The sequence below is a fragment of the Grammomys surdaster genome, unplaced genomic scaffold, assembly GCF_004785775.1.
Source record: "Grammomys surdaster isolate TR1022 unplaced genomic scaffold, NIH_TR_1.0 125698, whole genome shotgun sequence".
Classification (NCBI taxonomy): Eukaryota; Metazoa; Chordata; class Mammalia; order Rodentia; family Muridae; genus Grammomys; species Grammomys surdaster.
Window position 1 is genome coordinate 752,529 of NW_021620534.1, and position 16,597 is coordinate 769,125.

Consider the following 16,597-nt stretch of genomic DNA (forward strand, 5'->3'; position numbering starts at 1 on the left):
CTCTCTCTCTCTCTCTCTCTCTCTCTCTCTCTCTCTCTCTCTCTCTCTCTTTCTCTCTCTCTCTCTCCTTCCTTTTTTCTCTTTTCTTTCCTTCCTTCCTGACAATAGCCTACATAAGTCAGGTTGAGCTTCTAAACTGCTGGGTAGCTGAGGCTGATCTTGAACTCTTGATCCTCCACCCCCTACCCCTCCTCAGTGCTGGCATTACAAGTGTGCACCTCCATGGCTTTGTTTGTTTTAACCTAAAAAAAAACTAATAAAACTGTATGTCTGTCTGTTCATCTGTCTTATACACGTATATGTTAGAGCTGTAAGGAGATGGCTGTCATTGACTACGGAGTTGTTTCTGTTATTTAAAATGAAGGTGACAATGTCCAGTGGGATCTTGTTTTAATGAAGAATCGTGGAATCTGTCAGCTGGAATGTGTAACTTCTAATTTGCTTGTTTTATGGACAAGGTATCAGAGGCTACTGTGGTGCGAATACATGCTCTCCAAAATCCACAGGAAACTTAATCCCCCAGTGTGATGATGTTAAGGAATGGGCCTTTGGGGCGATGGTGTCACACACCCAGTACTTGGAAGGCAGAGGTAGGTGAATCTCTGAGTTCAAGGCTAGCTAGCCTGATCTACAAAGTTCCGAGACAGCCAAGTCTACACAATGAAACCCTGTTTCCAAAAACCAGGAAAAAAAAACCCAAAAATGAATGGACCTTTGGAAATATGATCAAGCCATGAGAGATTTGTGTTTTGTAAAAGGCTCTAGGTTCAAGCGGTCTCTTCCTCAACCTCCCATTCCTTCTCCCGTGTGAGCAGTCCTCCTCTCCTGCAGACAGTGCAGGAAGGCCCCATCTCGGCAGCAGAGATCGTCTCTTACCAGATACCCATCCCAATGCTTTTGTCTTGAACTTCCCAGCACTAGAGCCATAATAAATACATCTTTTTTCCTGTTTATAAACTAGCTATTGTAGGCTGTTGTGCTATAAGAGTCCTAATGCACTCGGTCAGAGGCCGGGAGAACAGAAAGGACCTGTTGTGGTTGCAGGGCTGGTGAGTAGTAGAACCACAACATAATCCTGTAGGCATAATGTTTTTGAGCATTTGTGTAAGGGTTATAATTGTGTCATTCAAATGTGATTTCTCTATCCTCATATCTTATTTCAATCTGGACATGGCATTGTAATGTCTATGTCAAGAATCTCCTTTTTCAAGTTTGTGTAAATGCTGGTCACCCAATGGCTGGGCAGAAGAGGGAATAGGGACTTCTGCCAGCCAGGGGAAAGGAGGGGGTGGGAAGAGGTTGGAATGAGGCTCACGAGGAGAGTCTGAGAAGATACCATGGAAAGCAGAGAGAGCTGGAACAACATTAAACTGCAAGTATCTTGGGGATGGCTGAGCTGTAGCCAGATTAGCATAGGGGGTTAAGGTAAATCATTTAACTGCCCATATATTGAGGAGCAGCTTGAAATAAACCTTAGTTTCTCTGTGTGGTTATTGGGAACTAGCAAAGGTTAAAAAATACAGCTGGATTAATTTACTGGTTGCATTTATCTTAAAATAATTCCTTTTACACAATCGGGCTCTACCAATCCCAGGTCCTTGACTAGAGTTCAGAGCAGAGTTTCTTGACATCAGGACTGTTGATATTTTGAAGCAGATCCTTTGTGATGAGGGTTGGTCCTGTCCATTGTTGGATGTCCATATACCCACTAGAAACCAGATTCGTTTTCCTATCATTACCAAAGCAACCAAATATTTTCAGATGTTGCCAAATATCTCTGCAGGTGGTACTGATGCAAAAATCTCTTCCAGTGTAGGATTACAGAGTTAGGAAGGGTTGGAGCTGGAAGGACCATAGAGAGATTTACACCTCCCCCCATCCCCCAATTTCAAAAAGTATCCATTAAACATTCCCTGGGGGATCTTGTTCTATTTCTTAGGTTCCCCATAAAGGAGGAAGTTCAAGGATCCCTTAGCCAATATCATTCTTCCATGTATGTGGACCAGTTATTGTGGCTACAAAGTATATATTAAATGAAGTTCTAGCTGCCGAGGGAGGGAGGACTCACGGGAGGACTCACTTGCTGTCATCTGGTGTCAGGCCCCGGCAAGCGATACACATCATCACGCCCCCAATTAGTGTGAGGCCTCCAGCGACCCAGCCCACGAACAGAGCTGCACCAAAGGTGTACCTGAGAGGGGAGATGTTGTGAACACAGTTGTCTAACCCTTCAGGTTCTTCCTGTTGCTTCCAGTTATGCCCATTCCTGTTTAGTCCCCTCTTTGTCTCTCTGCCGCTAAATGGGAGAGCGGTCAACACTTGGCCAGAGACACGTAAGAGTGATGGAATCACCCTCAAGTTGCTTCTGAGGGAGTTTTGGTATTTTGAGTTTTCATAGTGGAACTTATCTCAGGTGGCATAATATAGTGACTCTTCCCTAAGGGCTCAGGCATTAAAGGCAGGTATCCAAGGCAGTGCTATTGGAAGATGGTGGACCTTTAGGAGTTGGAACCTATGGGAGACTTCAGGCCATTTAGGGTGTGTTTTCAAAGGATGTGACACTCCTAGGATCAAAATTGAGAAAGTCTCAGGCAAGCAGAAATGACTTGATCAGTGACTTCCAAGTTGTTCTTCCTTTCTTCCTTCTCTCCCTCCCTCCCTCCTTCCTTCCTTCCCTTTTAAAAATATTTATCTATTTATTTATTCTCTCTATATGAGTAAACTGTCACTGTCTTCAGACACACCAGAAGAGGGCATCGGATCCTATTACAGATGGTCATGAGCCACCATGTGATTGCTGGGAATTGAACTTAGGACCTCTGGAAGAGTGGTCTATGTTCTTAGCCACTGAGCCATATCTCCAGCTCCAGGTTGTTCCTTCTAACCAAGAGACAGACTATGGGAGAAACACAGAGAAGAGTAATGACAACTTCTGGGATTACTTTTCTCCGCGATCTTGAAACAAAGCAGACACATAACTAGGGCCTGGAGTTCCAGAAAGTCAGATCTTGATGGCTGTATCATCTTCATACCCTGTCCTTTCCTCTTGTTGGGTGGGTGCAGAAATACCAGGCACTTCCATGTGTAGGGATTTATACCACTTTCCTTTGGGTTTTGGGTGTTGCTTACTGATGAGATGCATCAATCTGATACTTAGGCTAAACAAATATACATATCAATGTTGCCAAATATAGGTATTGATATTGCTTTTCCATTAAATATTTTTCTGTGACTGGCTCAGCGGCTGCTTTTCCTGAGGACCTGGGTTCAATTCTCAGCACCCACATGGCAGTTCCGAACCATCTGTAACTCCAGCCCCAAGGGATATGACATCCTCTTCTGGTCTCCTCAGGCACTGCACTATGTGGTATAGAGACATACACAGAGGCAAACACTCTTACGCATAAAATAAAAAGAAACAAAATTTCAAAAATTAAAAAAGGTTCTGCTCCCCTCCAGGTATAGTGAGGTTTTAACTCTATCTCCTAGACCTCCACACGAGTGGGGAGTTTGACTGTCTTTTGCACTCTGCTCTCTGCCTGGGCCACAGCAAGTGTTTAATACATTTACTGAACAAATGAATGAGAGAAGGCAACAGTCCAGGAGGAAATATCATTTTCCTCACTTGTAATGCACTGTACTCCTTTCTCCTGAAGATTTTCTCTGCTCCCACCAAACTGCCATTATGGACTATGGGTCTAAGTTGATGCTCCTTTACATCTTGGGTTAGCCAGGCCTGTCGTATTGCCACCGCAATGGGGTCTGTGTAAGCATGCTAGATAAATACTGTGAACTGTCACTCTATTTCAGGGCAAATGCCAGATCAGCCTCAAGTCATATCAGCAAGGATGTTTCATGGAAATGAAGTTTATGGATTTACAGATCATTGTTGAGTTACGGTACGGCATGGTTGCCTCTGATAAATGTTCGTTATTTCAGACACTGAAGTCACATTAAGCACACGGTTTAATCATCCTCTTACAATATTCACCGTGGATCACCAGGAAGTGGACTAGGAGGTTACCTGGTCTGAACGGTCTGCACCATCCCACCCATGCCGCTGTACATGTTGGCTGTGGACATCCAGAAGTTGGTCACTAGCATGTTGGCAAACACAGACACACCAATGATTGCACAGATTCCTGTGGGCGAAGAAAAAGAACAAGAATTAAGGGATCTCAATGCTTGTGTGGCAGTTTATGCTGAAATGAGATCAGATGAAGACTATAGGGAATTCCATTCCTGGAACAGAATGGCTAATCAAACACCGACTGTTGAGTTTGTGTTTGTGCTAGACAGTGGGCAAGGTACTTATCTCATATTTAATTCTGGAAGGATTCGTGTATGTGTGTGTGTGTGCGTGTGTGTGTGTATACACAGAAAGAGATGCTTCCACACACCTTGGGACCAAGGGTAAGTAATCCAAACATTTGGGGGCTGATCTTGGTTACCGGCAAGAGCTTTCCCCTTAAAACCGCTTTCTAGAGTTTCACCTAGAAAATGCTTTTTAAGGGTCCAGGCTCATGCTTGTCTTAGGGGTGACATTTTTATTATAGTGTCAGCGGCAGCTAAGAGGGACCTAGGGAACTGGCTACAGTTCTATGGAGTGTAATTTGGCTTATACACACTCAGATCTTGAATCCCGGTGTGAAACACCCTGAGCTCTGTTCAGTAGTGGGGAGGGATCACTTTTCTTCTATCAGAATAATTTGTTCTAACATTTGCAGGTGCATGAGAGTGGGAATCCGTGTTTACCAGAGATGATGAACATGATCCCAGAAGTCAGAGTCATCTTGGCCTTGGCAGAGTCATCCATGCTGCCAATGCGAATGCACTTCAGGGCGAAGACGGACACTAGGATACCGAAGACTCCCAGCACAATGCCCACAATCATCAGGGCTCGTACTGCTTGCAGCATGGCTGTTGGGGAAGGAGCATGACACAGGCAGACCATAACTACACTGAGTAGGTTTTATGTTGGCAAAACACAGCAACCCCAATTAACCAGCGCTGACCCTTTGAGGACATCAAGACATTGTGCAAAAATGTGGAGTTGTGGGAAATATCAAAAGGCATCACTTGTAACTCCTTTCAGGGACGAAGGGTGTGGTCAGAGATGCCCATAGGAGGAGAGAATTATGGCTGAGTGCCGTTAAGAGAGCTCTGGGTATTTATTAGTATCATTTCAAAGTGTTATAATCGGAGCCCAGAAAGGGGAAACATTTGTCGCAATCAACAAATTATTTATTGAGCTGTAAGGAAACTCAAGTAACCCAAACATCATTCTGCTTGTCTTTGCACAGGAACTGAAAGCAAATTGTAGAGAAACTCAGCACTAAGTCTGGCACAAAGAAATCAAGGTATCAAGACTATATATACCAACTGTACTTTATTTTTTCTCAACATGACCACAGTTTATTAACAGTGTCCCCTTTCTAGGAATCAATTGTTGTTGCAGGTCCTACTAGATCCTGCTATAGTGACCTCACCTCCAGATATGCCCGACACAGTTTCAAGATGCCGGACACAATTGTTTTCTCCTTCTAGTCTAGTCCCTTCTTCTCCATTACACAAATCATGAGCTGCCATGTTTTATACCAGTCAGTGCTTAGAAAAAGCTTTTAATTTTAAATGCCATATATGGATGTCCTGGAAAATAAAGAATCACTTGTTTGGGTGTCACAGAAATGTTGAATTGCTATAATAGCTTAGGATCGTTTTGTTTACTTTCTTCTCAATTTAGGAAGCAGGACTGTTTAGATGGAAAGCAAACAGCTTGTGGGACAGCACCTCCCACTGACCCACTTTGAGTTATCTACCAATCCTGATCTTTCAGGCTAATAACTTGACTCTTCACAATTGCTTAATCCAGCATGGGCATGTGACTGGAACCTGGCAGATGAGACCTTCATGTGAGATGTTTGTACCTTGGACACAAGTCAGTCTCTCTCAAGGGGTGTAAGACATGGTCCAGGGACTTCAAGGGTTTCACCAGGTTGTGCAGCTGCCACATAATGAACAGACGGTGACAGTCAAGAGAGAGAGGTACAGAGTTCTGACAAAGTCTGAGCCATGGATTACTGTTACTCGAGAGGGCTAAACACCTTCTTTTCTTGGGATCAAGTTGTTATTCTGATGTCATGGAAAAACATATTTTGAAGCTCATTCCTATTGAGAGTGTTAATTGATATCAGGGGATTCTAAATCATGCAAGATATTTTCATCGGTGTTATTCTTTAAAGCCCAACTGTTGGGCAGTATCCAAAGCATGATCATTGCTGAAGGTCCTTGCTGACAGGAGAGGATGTAACATCACAGGACGTCACACCACAGGCACCGAATCCTACACTGCAATGCCAGAGGGCAGATAGAAAAATATTTTTCCCTTGTTTAAAACCAACAAAATCATGCTCACAGCTAACCATTATTTCCTAATTATATAAGCAGTAAATGCTCATTATAAACATTTCTGAGCTAGTAGGAACCTCCCAAAGAGTCTTTATTTCGCTTCTTGGGGGAAGGGGCAATAGCTATCTGTAGCATCTTGGTGAGTCATTTTTTCTGGGAAATATTTCTTCTTAGAGAAGAGAAACAAAGCCTCATGGAGGGTCACACTACTGTTTATTCCCAAGGCACCAAATCAGGAGCCAATTAGAGATGTGTGGAGATTTCTAGGCCCTACAATGTTCTAATGATGAGGGGGCCACCTGAAAGAGATGTTATTCTTAGTATCAGTGAGACCAGTTAATAATTTCCAGGTGCAATTCAAATTTGGGAGTAGAAAAGAAACAGCAGAAAAGCTTCCTTGTGGCTTTCTTATCATGGATCTGGAGGCCTTCTTACTATGGCTCTAGAGGCCTTCTTACTATGGCTCTGGTGGCCTTCTTATCATGGCTTTTGGCTGGCCGAGATGAGATCCCATCGACTCTAGCTCAACAATGCAGACCTCCATCTACCTTTTCTAATTCTCCTCTCCCTCAGGAACTTGAGGTTGTTTTTTAACTTTGCTTCTCTGCTAGGAGGAGTGTTCTGTAAGCCACCATCACTAGTTGTGGTCTCACTAACAGGTACATGTCCAGTGCAAGTTTCTGTGAGCTGCCCATCTGATCTTTCATTGGAGAACTAAGTTTGGCATCTTGAGGTTACAGTTGTATACTGTGCTAGTGTAATTGGCAACTCCAGTGAGACACGAAGAACACACGAGCACTGAAGGGACACTAAGACCTGTCTACTCCTAAAATATGATATGGCTCTTCTGCTGTACCTATATTCCAGAGCCACGCCCAGTGGATTTGCTGGCCTTGCAGGGTTTCGGGAGCAAACACATTGCTCATTTCCTTATCAACAAATGCAAATGCGTGCCATCTACTGGTGTATTTGTTTCTGTCTTTGTGTATTTAGAGGCAGCACACACTGAACTATTGTAGCTATAAATTAATGATGCCGTGATGTACTTGTTTATGAGTTTGTTCATTCATCATGTTTTAGGGACTTTTTTCTTTTCTTTTGTTTAGAGTTTCGTCGTGTATCCAAGGATAGCCCTGAACTCACTATGTAGCCCAGGTTGGCCTTGAATTCCCAGCAATCCTTCTACCTCAGCCTGCCAAATATTGGGATTACAGGTGCTCACTACCAGGCCTTTCATCAAGTACTTAGAGCTCAAATCCTTCGCCAAACATCCCCAGACACTGTAGAGGAATGAACTTTCCAGACAAATGACCTGACTTCAAATCTTTGTCGTTCTGAGATTAGCTATTTTCACAGTCCTGAGCCTTATATTTTTTCTTACCTTGGGAATGCTCTAGCTGAGTAAGTTCCAGAGAACTTTGGGACAGTAGCGTGGGTCTCATGGCATGGGTTTGGTTGTCTTTTGCATACACAATTAAATGTCACAGTGACTTTGTGGTTCAGAACTGTGACTCAGAGGACGTTTGTGAGATAGCCCACACCCTCTGGAAATAAATATCCTCAGGCTGTTCTGCTTTTACATGTTACCATCAGAAAAGTGGACATTCGAGAAAAAAGGACTGGAGATATCACCTCTGTCTTGCTCCCACTAGCCTCAGAAGTTTCCAGTCTACCCAGGATCCCATTAAAGATTTTAAAAGCTGTCTTAATTTTGATCTTTCAAATCCTAAGCTACTAAAATATACAAATATACAATATAATTTATTCATGTTAAGAAACACTTGGCCAAGCATCTGGTTAAGATAAAACAACCAGAATCAACTGAGCACCAGTGAACCATTCAAACAACCATATAGGATGAAGGCAATCCTTTCCCTGATCCTATGGAAGTTACATTTCTTGTACCCTCAGCAAGGATGAAGCCCTTGACTCCATTGAGTGGCTTTAATAACCTGTTCTCAGGAACATATCTCATGTATGCTGTGTTAGGGGTCATCTCTGATATTATTGGATGAGGAGCAATGGGGGATGGGGGAAGGCTGCCAGGCAGAAGGCAAAACTGCTGTGGGAGTGGCTGCTGGTGCCCCAGGAACACTTGGGACTGGAGCCCTGGGCAGATGGCCACATTGGCTTTTGTGTCAGGTTGTCCGGTTTTTCAAGTTTGCTCTTTCTTGACCTGCGATATGGGCAGGGATTGCTTGGAGTAAGGGTTCCAGCATGTCCCTGAGCCCCTTATTTTTTAGAACCTCTTCGTTACTTCTGTCCCCCCTTCCCTATGGGGTTTGAAGGGATTCAACATTGATTTGTGACTTAGGGTTTAGGAGTCTGGGCTTGAGTGGATGGACCGAGGTCTTCTCTGCTTAGAAATCCCTAGTATGACAGAGGCAGGTGCCAGGAAGTGGGTGGACAAGCGCTGCACCATCTATAATGATCTTTCAGACAAGAAGGTGATCTGAACTCCCCTTTTAGCCTGAAGAGTCTACCTTCTGGAATCCAAACCTGTCTCCATAGACAGAAACAGAAAAACCAGAACTGTAGGTTTTTCTTTTTACCACAGTCTCTTATTTGATATTTTGATCAAGTGACACAAGCTTGTCCAAATAATAGCAAGTGAGTCAGCAGGCTCTGTTGTCTGATTCCCTGCACCAAAGGTGTGACTACAACATTCTTCCCAGTGAATAATTAGCCTTATCATCCAGAAGGGCGGGAGAGACTCTGGGCTGATAAAAGCAAACAGAAAGCTTGGTACTCAGAGTTCCCCTCCTTGTTGTAAAATATCTCATTCAGAAGAGTAGCTGTGGATTGATGGGTGAGGGGCACCAAGGTGTGGGTCTCAGTCCTGGTTGCACTGAGCATGCCCAGAACTTTCAGAGAAATGACAGTGGCCTGGCCTCATTCTGAGCCTGTCATTGGGTACAATGTAAGACTTTTAGAGTAAAGCGTGACAATGGTCCTGAGGGATGCTCAAGGAGGAAAGAGTGCCAGGAGCTGTGAGCACTGGGCTAGCATCAGAGTACCTCTGTGAAGACAGTAGTTCACTGAGGACCAAAGGCCCTCGGGTTGCGGCTTGGAGGAGCAGAGAGAACCCACAATATCAGGAAGCTAGATCTCTGACTGGAGGCAGAAAGGAATAGAGGGGGAATCCACCTAGAGAAGTTTGTGGCTGACCTCAGAGGGGAAGTTTCAGAACAAAGCAGACCTCGGTTCTCCAAAGAGCTCAAGGAATCAATAGTAAGGCCCCTGTGTCTCTGAAATTCTGCCAACTGAGTGTCCCCCAGTAAGTCATTTGACCTCAAGGATGTAGGCCCCTCAACTCTGGAGTTTGAAATAAAGATTTCACTTGTAGATAGATGTCATGAGGACTGGGTACCACTTGGTATCTGTATCAAATTAAGCCAGGCTTGCTAAAGATGTTTACTTTGTTGCCCTAAAAGATCAATTTCCATATGGCTTCGGCTTGTACAAACTATACATGAACATGTGATAAAACTCGCAAGACCGTGAGATTGTGATGAACAAAAGAAAAAGATGGCTGAGAAGAAGGAGGCTGGACCTAGTGGCAGCAAGGAGGGTTAAAAGCATAGACAAAGCAGGGGTCTGGGACACAGTGAACAGAAGAGCCAAATAAACAGTAACAATACAATAGTTATAAATAGTATAAAGAGGTGGGATTTGAAAGGAGGGTTCAATCTTGTGAATGACAGGTCTTAATTAAGGGGTCCTGAAAGTCTGGTTGTACTCTGCCCTTCCTCCCCTTTCACTGTGTGAGAACACAGCAAAAGGTAACATCTTTCAGGAGGAAGTAAATCTGCTGTCACCTTGACCTTGGACTTCCCAGCTCCAGAGCAGTGAAAGATAAACAGAGGGGCTGTTATTCATACATCTCCCAGTCTACTGTGCTTCTCTTATAGTATTTTCTCAGCCTTTCAGGTGAGACCCAGATATACAACTCTAGGGACTTGCCTCCCTACCAAGAAACCATGCTGTACCCTGACAAGGCCAGCCGCAGGCTTGCCACTTCGTGGTAGCTGTTCCTGCCATGGAGACCAGAACCAACAGGGCAGCAAGCTGAGCACGCATTCTGGTTCTTAAGCCCCGGCTTTGCTCTCTGAGAAACTTGGGCAAGCTGTCCCATTTTAACCCAAGTTACAGGTCCTCGGGAGCTTGTGGGCTCCGATCCCTGTGGCATCTCCTTCACTTGAACGATGATGGATAAACATTGGGATGCTTGTCCTTATTAAAAGACATCCTGTGTTTTTTCTTTTTTCTTTTTCTTTTTTAGTTTGAAGGGAAAACAGCTTGTTTAAAAACCATGAGGCACTTCCAGATCCCAGCTTAACTTTGTGACTAAGGGAATCATTCATCTTCTAGGGCCATGTTTTTTGGTGAGCAACTGGGAATAGACCAGCCGGGTTCATCTGAACATGAACATTAGACTCCATGAGAACACATTCAGCCAGGGGCAAGAAGAAACGAGCAGCACAGTTTTAGAAAAGATTCTTCAGAACAGTCCTATCTTTTCCTTTGTAGGTTTTTGGGTTCAATGTTAGTTGGTTGAAACCTCTCATTCTCTCATAAATGTGATCCACTGGTTGATGGGAAACTCTCTAGGTCTCCAGTGGTGGTTGTTTTTAGGCAGTGATGCAGAAGTGGGGAGCTGAAACTTCTCATATGGAAAACCCCAAGATTCTTAGTGTCTGTGGCAGGGCTGAGAAATACTGAAGGACCCAGGACACGAATGTAACAGGAATGGAGGAAAAAGATCAGCACCCTAAGTCATCTTTACTCTGAATAATTTGGGGGGTACAGCCACACTGATAATTTATCAATGTCAACCGCTGGCTTACGTGAGTAGGCTGCCTAGCTCTTAACAAACATACAGTGTGGTGTTTTAGAGTTGGGGAAAATTAAGCCGGAAGATGTGAGGGGCCCAGATACTCCTAACACACCTGCCTCTAACCCTCAGGCTTGCCATTGCCCCAAACGTGGTCCAAATGTTTGCAAACATATTAAGCAAATAGTATCTGACTGTAATGTGTTCATGGTGGCAGTGGCATGGGGTTAGTAGACATTACTGTCTCTCCCCTGCATGCTGAATGATCTTTGCTTTGTTGTTGCACTGTCTCCAGGAAGTAGTGGAAACCATGCACTGATCGCCCTCTGGATAGAGGTGATACTCTCTTGTGCACAGTTAACTGTGCTATAAAAGGGGCCTGGATGATGAAGTATCTTTTATGCTTACTGTCTTTAAGTTTAGACCATCTCTCTTCAGGCCTCAAAAAGCCCTTTCCCAGCTGGAACTAGAACCAGGCCAGGCAGGAGGAAAAGACAGTTTAGAAAAATCATTCAGACTTGTGGCTGTGTGGCCATCTTCTAACCATTTGATTTTGGCCACATTCCATTTCCTTCCTCTCAGTTTCTAGATTTTAAGAAGACAGCTCTCTGTACGTGTTTACCTATAAGAGAGTCTTGGTGCAGCCCAGCACATGGGCCCTTACCACTGGGCACTTCATGCTGCACAGACTGAAACACAGCAAGAGAAAATCAACTATCGAGTACACAGAGCTGATGAAGGAGAGCAGTAATATCCAGCAGCATGAAGTGCATTGCTAGGGAACCTTAACATTTATCTTTGCTCACTGTGTCCTAAAACTCAACATAACCCAGGACCCACCTCCCCCGCCTCACAAGTTTGAAACATCTCAGGGCTTTTTGATGGCTTCCTCTTTGAAGCTGTCTGTCTGGTGCAACATGGAATAAGTACTGCCATGTTTCCTTGGGGAAGAAGCTTGAGTCTTTGCTCCATGGCCATATCTACACTCATCTGATAGTAAGTCCTGAGGGATTTTTTTTTCGTCACAGAAACTCCTCAGACCCTTCCTCCTTCTGAATTCCTGGCCACTCCCATCAAATGTCTGCCCTCTGAAACCATACTCTTGTATCAGACAACTTATCACACGCAGAGGAATTTAGCAATATTTGCTGAGAACATGAGTAGAAATCAACAGTGTGCCTTCTCTTGACCAGGGTGCAGTTGAGGAATTACCTGCCTTGTGGAACTGAGATCAGTATGGAAATGAGGCTAGGAGCATAGCTCAGAGGAGAGCAATTGCCTAGTGAGTACATAGGCCTGGCCTTAGGTTCCATGTCCAATAAAGCAAGAGCCACAGTAAGCTAACGAAAAACAAAACAAAACAACAGAAACAACAACAGCAAACCAATCCAATGATGTAGAAGGCAGAAGGGGGTGTCTGGAGGTTAAAGGATAGCATGGTGGGTAGACAGCAGCCTGGACAGTTACTACTCAAAGGGCCTCTCTGGCTGGGGTGATCAATGCTTATCCAAATAGCTGTAAGTCCCCACATCTCTCATCAGCCAGCGCCATATGTCTAATTCTAGGCAATGCTTCCTGCATGGAGGTGACACGTGTCACTTCCAGGCTGATGTCTAAGAGCTCGTGTGCTCTCTACATCGTCCTCCTGTCTCGGCTGAGTAGCATATCCACAGTCTTTTCCCACAGACTTCATGTGGGCAGAGAGCAAATTTACATTGTGTGGAGCTACTGAATGATGTAGCGTGGTTGTCGCAGCAGCCAGCATTGACTACTCTTAACTGTTTTCAAAACTCTAGTCCATGCAACGTACAGTAAGCATGCAGAAGATGTTTATTGATAACGAGAGCGGGTGATCAAGTGTCTCCTTCAGAAGAAGGAGGACCAGGTCATTTTCTACACATGGAAGCACAACAGCAAAAACATACAAAGGCGAAATCAATCTTCTGCCTTTTGGGAGAGGAAATTTCTTATCTGTAAATTTGTGTGTGTGTGTGTGTGTGTGTGTGTGCAAATGGCTTGCATAACCATTGAATTAAATTCTAATTATTCAGTTGAGCCTAATTTATCAGACGTTTGCTGAATAGCCTCCCTACCAGGCCCTATGTCCAGAACTGGGAGGAGCCTCTTGCTCTGGTTCACAGGGGTGTCAACACACAGCTGAATGAGACAAATGTATAACTAATAAAGTTAATAGCTCAGACTCAGGCTCCCTCCCCATCACTGAATAACCATTTTCTTACTGCTCCTGCTGACATCCATGTCAAAGTACAATCAAAGTCACTGCTTTCTCATTGACATAGCTACACACTCATGTCGCCTCTACCAGGACTTACAGCTGGCCAAAAGGCCAGTTTTGCCTTGTGTACTCTGAGATATCCAAGAGCTACTTTTAATAGGTTCATGAATGGAGTCAAAGGGGCAGGAGGGTTCAATGCTCTGAGAATCCTCTTGGGCTGCTCTGGTTTGTGGATCCTATTACATTTGAAGATTCGGGAAAGCTTCAGATAAGATTTGTGGAAAGGGCAGTTTGGGGTGGTGAAAGGAGAGATTCTGAGCAGCTGGGCCAGAGAACACTAAGAGGAGAGAGAGAAGAACGGGGTGGAGCAGAAGCCTTAGGGAGACAGAGCAGAGAAGGCAGGAGGGGGATGTGGAAAGGCTCCTGTGTCAGACTCTCATGCCTACTCACTAATCAAGCAGCGAATAGATAATTGCCTGGGGCTTATCATGTGCCAGAAACCAAGGACTGGAAGAATCACCTTAAACCCTATGCTGTGGTCCATGATGCAGATAAGCTAGGGATCAAAACCAGACTGAGGAAGAGGATGAGTTTGTCTAGAAGTAGTGGGGAAATGTAGTCTTTTAATATGGTTGTCAGTGACCAGGAAGGAGACAGAACTTGGCAATGGTTAGACATGAGAAGACATTTTCCAGGAAAGGCGGTCAGGAGCCCAGGCTAGCAGGAGAGGTGGAGGATGTGAGGAGGGGGCGGCTCAGCCTGACAGGCTCCTAGACAGGAAGGCGAAGGGCCTCCAGAACATGGGTGGAAGGTAAGTTCTACGGAGCTATAAGGGTGGGGAGGAGATTCTCAGTGTGGGGGGAAAGGATCCCACGGCAGAACAGGATTGAAGGTGCTGCAATGGGGTTGAGCCACACGGGTGAGTCGGACATGGAAGGTTCAGAGCAGACATTGTGATAGAAAGCACGTGATCAGCAGTGTTTGGTGAGTGCTAGAAAGAGGGTACTGAGTGTGGAACAGACACCGTGGAAACATGTGACTATGATCTGTCTTTTTTTTTTTAACGTGGGTGTGGCTAGCCACACAGCAAACTAGATTTTGCACGGCCTCCCCCTGATCTATCTATCCCTCCGAGTCTGTTTCCCTTCCCTCTAGCTATTTCTTCCTCCCTTGCTTCCTGCTCAGGTTTCTCATCCAGTTGGTGACTGTGACCCTGCCCTGAGTGGCTTTCCAAGGCAGAGTCCACCCAAACACTCGTCCACTACGCCTCAAAACAAAGATGAACTCATTGAATTGCATTTTATAGTTCCATCCCAAGGGCTCCACAGCCTCTTTGCGTCTTGTAGATTTGTTTCATCTATCTCTTTGCAAGGGGCTTGCTTCAGAGAATCAAAGCCACACCTATACCCTTGCTTGCTATTTTGTTAAGTACAAATTGAGTTCGGATATTATCAAGAATGCAAAGTCCCTATGATACATGAAATAATTATCTGTATTAGGAACAAAATTCAACTTCATCTTGAAAGGTGAAAGGCTGTCATATATTATGTTCTACATTGTTATAATATTATAATCTGACAACTCTTGCTTTTAGGGCAAGTATAGCAGATATTTTAATTGCAAATGCAGAAAAAGGAAGTCATAATTTAACGATAATGATCATATTTTTACACCTTACAGAGATCCCGCTTTAAAAGAAAATGTAATCAGATTGAAAGCACAATTGAAGTCACTCTCAATAAATTTCTGTCTACAACAAAATTCCACCCCCCCATCTCAAGTCTATTCAGGCAGAAGTGAGTCTCCTGCTAATGGAAGGAAGACATTTATGTTCTACTTAAACAACAAGGTTCAAACTAGCCTTCGCCACATCCTTGCGTTAGACCCATTCTCTTTGGCTGCTGTATGAAATCTCCTATCTTCTATGTGGCTACTGCTCCCTTTGGTGCAGGGCCAAATTCTCTTATTCACACCTTTTATTGGGAGCCAGGGTTGCCACAGGCACACCCGAGGCCGGATCGCTTAGCCCTGGGACTTCCTGAAGATGCACAGACCCTCAGCCTTTCCTGTCCCTCGATCCCCTCGCCTACCTGGAAGGCCCAGGATGGTGAAGTATGGCCGGCACTCGGTGAACCCCGAGCTCTGTTGCACGCAACTCCTCCAGAGCCCTTCATACTGGAATACGGAGGTGACTGGGTTGTCATACAGGTCCTGAGTGCTCCACATATCCATCCCAGTGGCGGCTATGCAGCCGGCCAGACCCAGGAGGGACAGGAGGAGCCCCACCACCTGGCACGTGGTGGTGGCCATGGCTTCAGCTGCTGGTCGCAGGCTTCTAGGAGCAAGCCACCACCTTCTTGTTGGGAAGGTGCACGGCCTCGCTGGGGAGCTTTCTTAATCAGAAGTTCCCCTCAGCCCAGTGTTTGCTCATACTGTTTTCCTTAGATAGTTCGGTTTCGCTCCTGCTTCAAGGGCATACTTTTCATTTGTTGGGGAAGCAGCCCCAAGAGGCACTTGTCTGGTTGAGCTTTGCAGCCCGGGTGGTTGGAACGTGGAGCAGGCTTAGTGGACAGACAGACTCTCCCCTCCTCCAGGCTCTCCCGCCTCTTCCTCTGCCCAGAATGCACCATCTAGAGGAAATCAAAGTTTGTCCCCTCCCATGACAGCATAAGGAGAGACCACCAAGGCTGACCTTATCTATAACAACACTTCCCCGGGGTGCACCCATTTGCCTCTATCGTAATTCAGATCGTAATACATTTTCCTTGCACTTCTATGTCATCTTTCTGTTCTGATTCCAAAGGGGCAGGGCAGCTGCTATTATTTCATTTGTAAAGAGAAGAATGAGGTAGAAAAGGAATTTATCCAGATGTCTTGAACCACAAGTACTGTAAGAGGCAACAGCGGTGGTTCCTACCCTTCGTTTCCAGACTAGCGCTCCTTCTCTATCCTCACACCTAGAGGCCGGAAAGCAAAGTTGAGAACAGGAAGCCAGGTTGTAGAGATGCACCCTTGATCTGCAGGTATTAGGATTAAGAAGCTGTCCCTCATAAAATGGAACTATACAAACACCACACACACACACACACACACACACACACACACACACACACACACAC

General features: G+C 44.9%; 1 protein-coding gene across 2 annotated transcripts in view; it reads right to left on the reverse strand.

The window, feature by feature from the left end:
• Cldn18 (claudin 18) overlaps positions 1–16,597 on the reverse strand; it is a 25,441-nt gene that overhangs the window by 763 nt on the left and 8,081 nt on the right. The window contains exons 1-4 of one of the 2 annotated variants that reach the window (XM_028788080.1): positions 15,569–15,788; positions 4,756–4,920; positions 4,025–4,142; positions 2,081–2,191 (exon numbers count right to left, since the gene is read on the reverse strand). In XM_028788080.1, coding sequence (XP_028643913.1) covers positions 2,081–2,191; positions 4,025–4,142; positions 4,756–4,920; positions 15,569–15,788 — 614 coding nt within the window. Of the gene's footprint in view, positions 1–2,080; positions 2,192–4,024; positions 4,143–4,755; positions 4,921–15,568; positions 15,789–16,597 lie in introns of those variants that run through there. The other variant, XM_028788081.1, reaches the window with a different exon arrangement.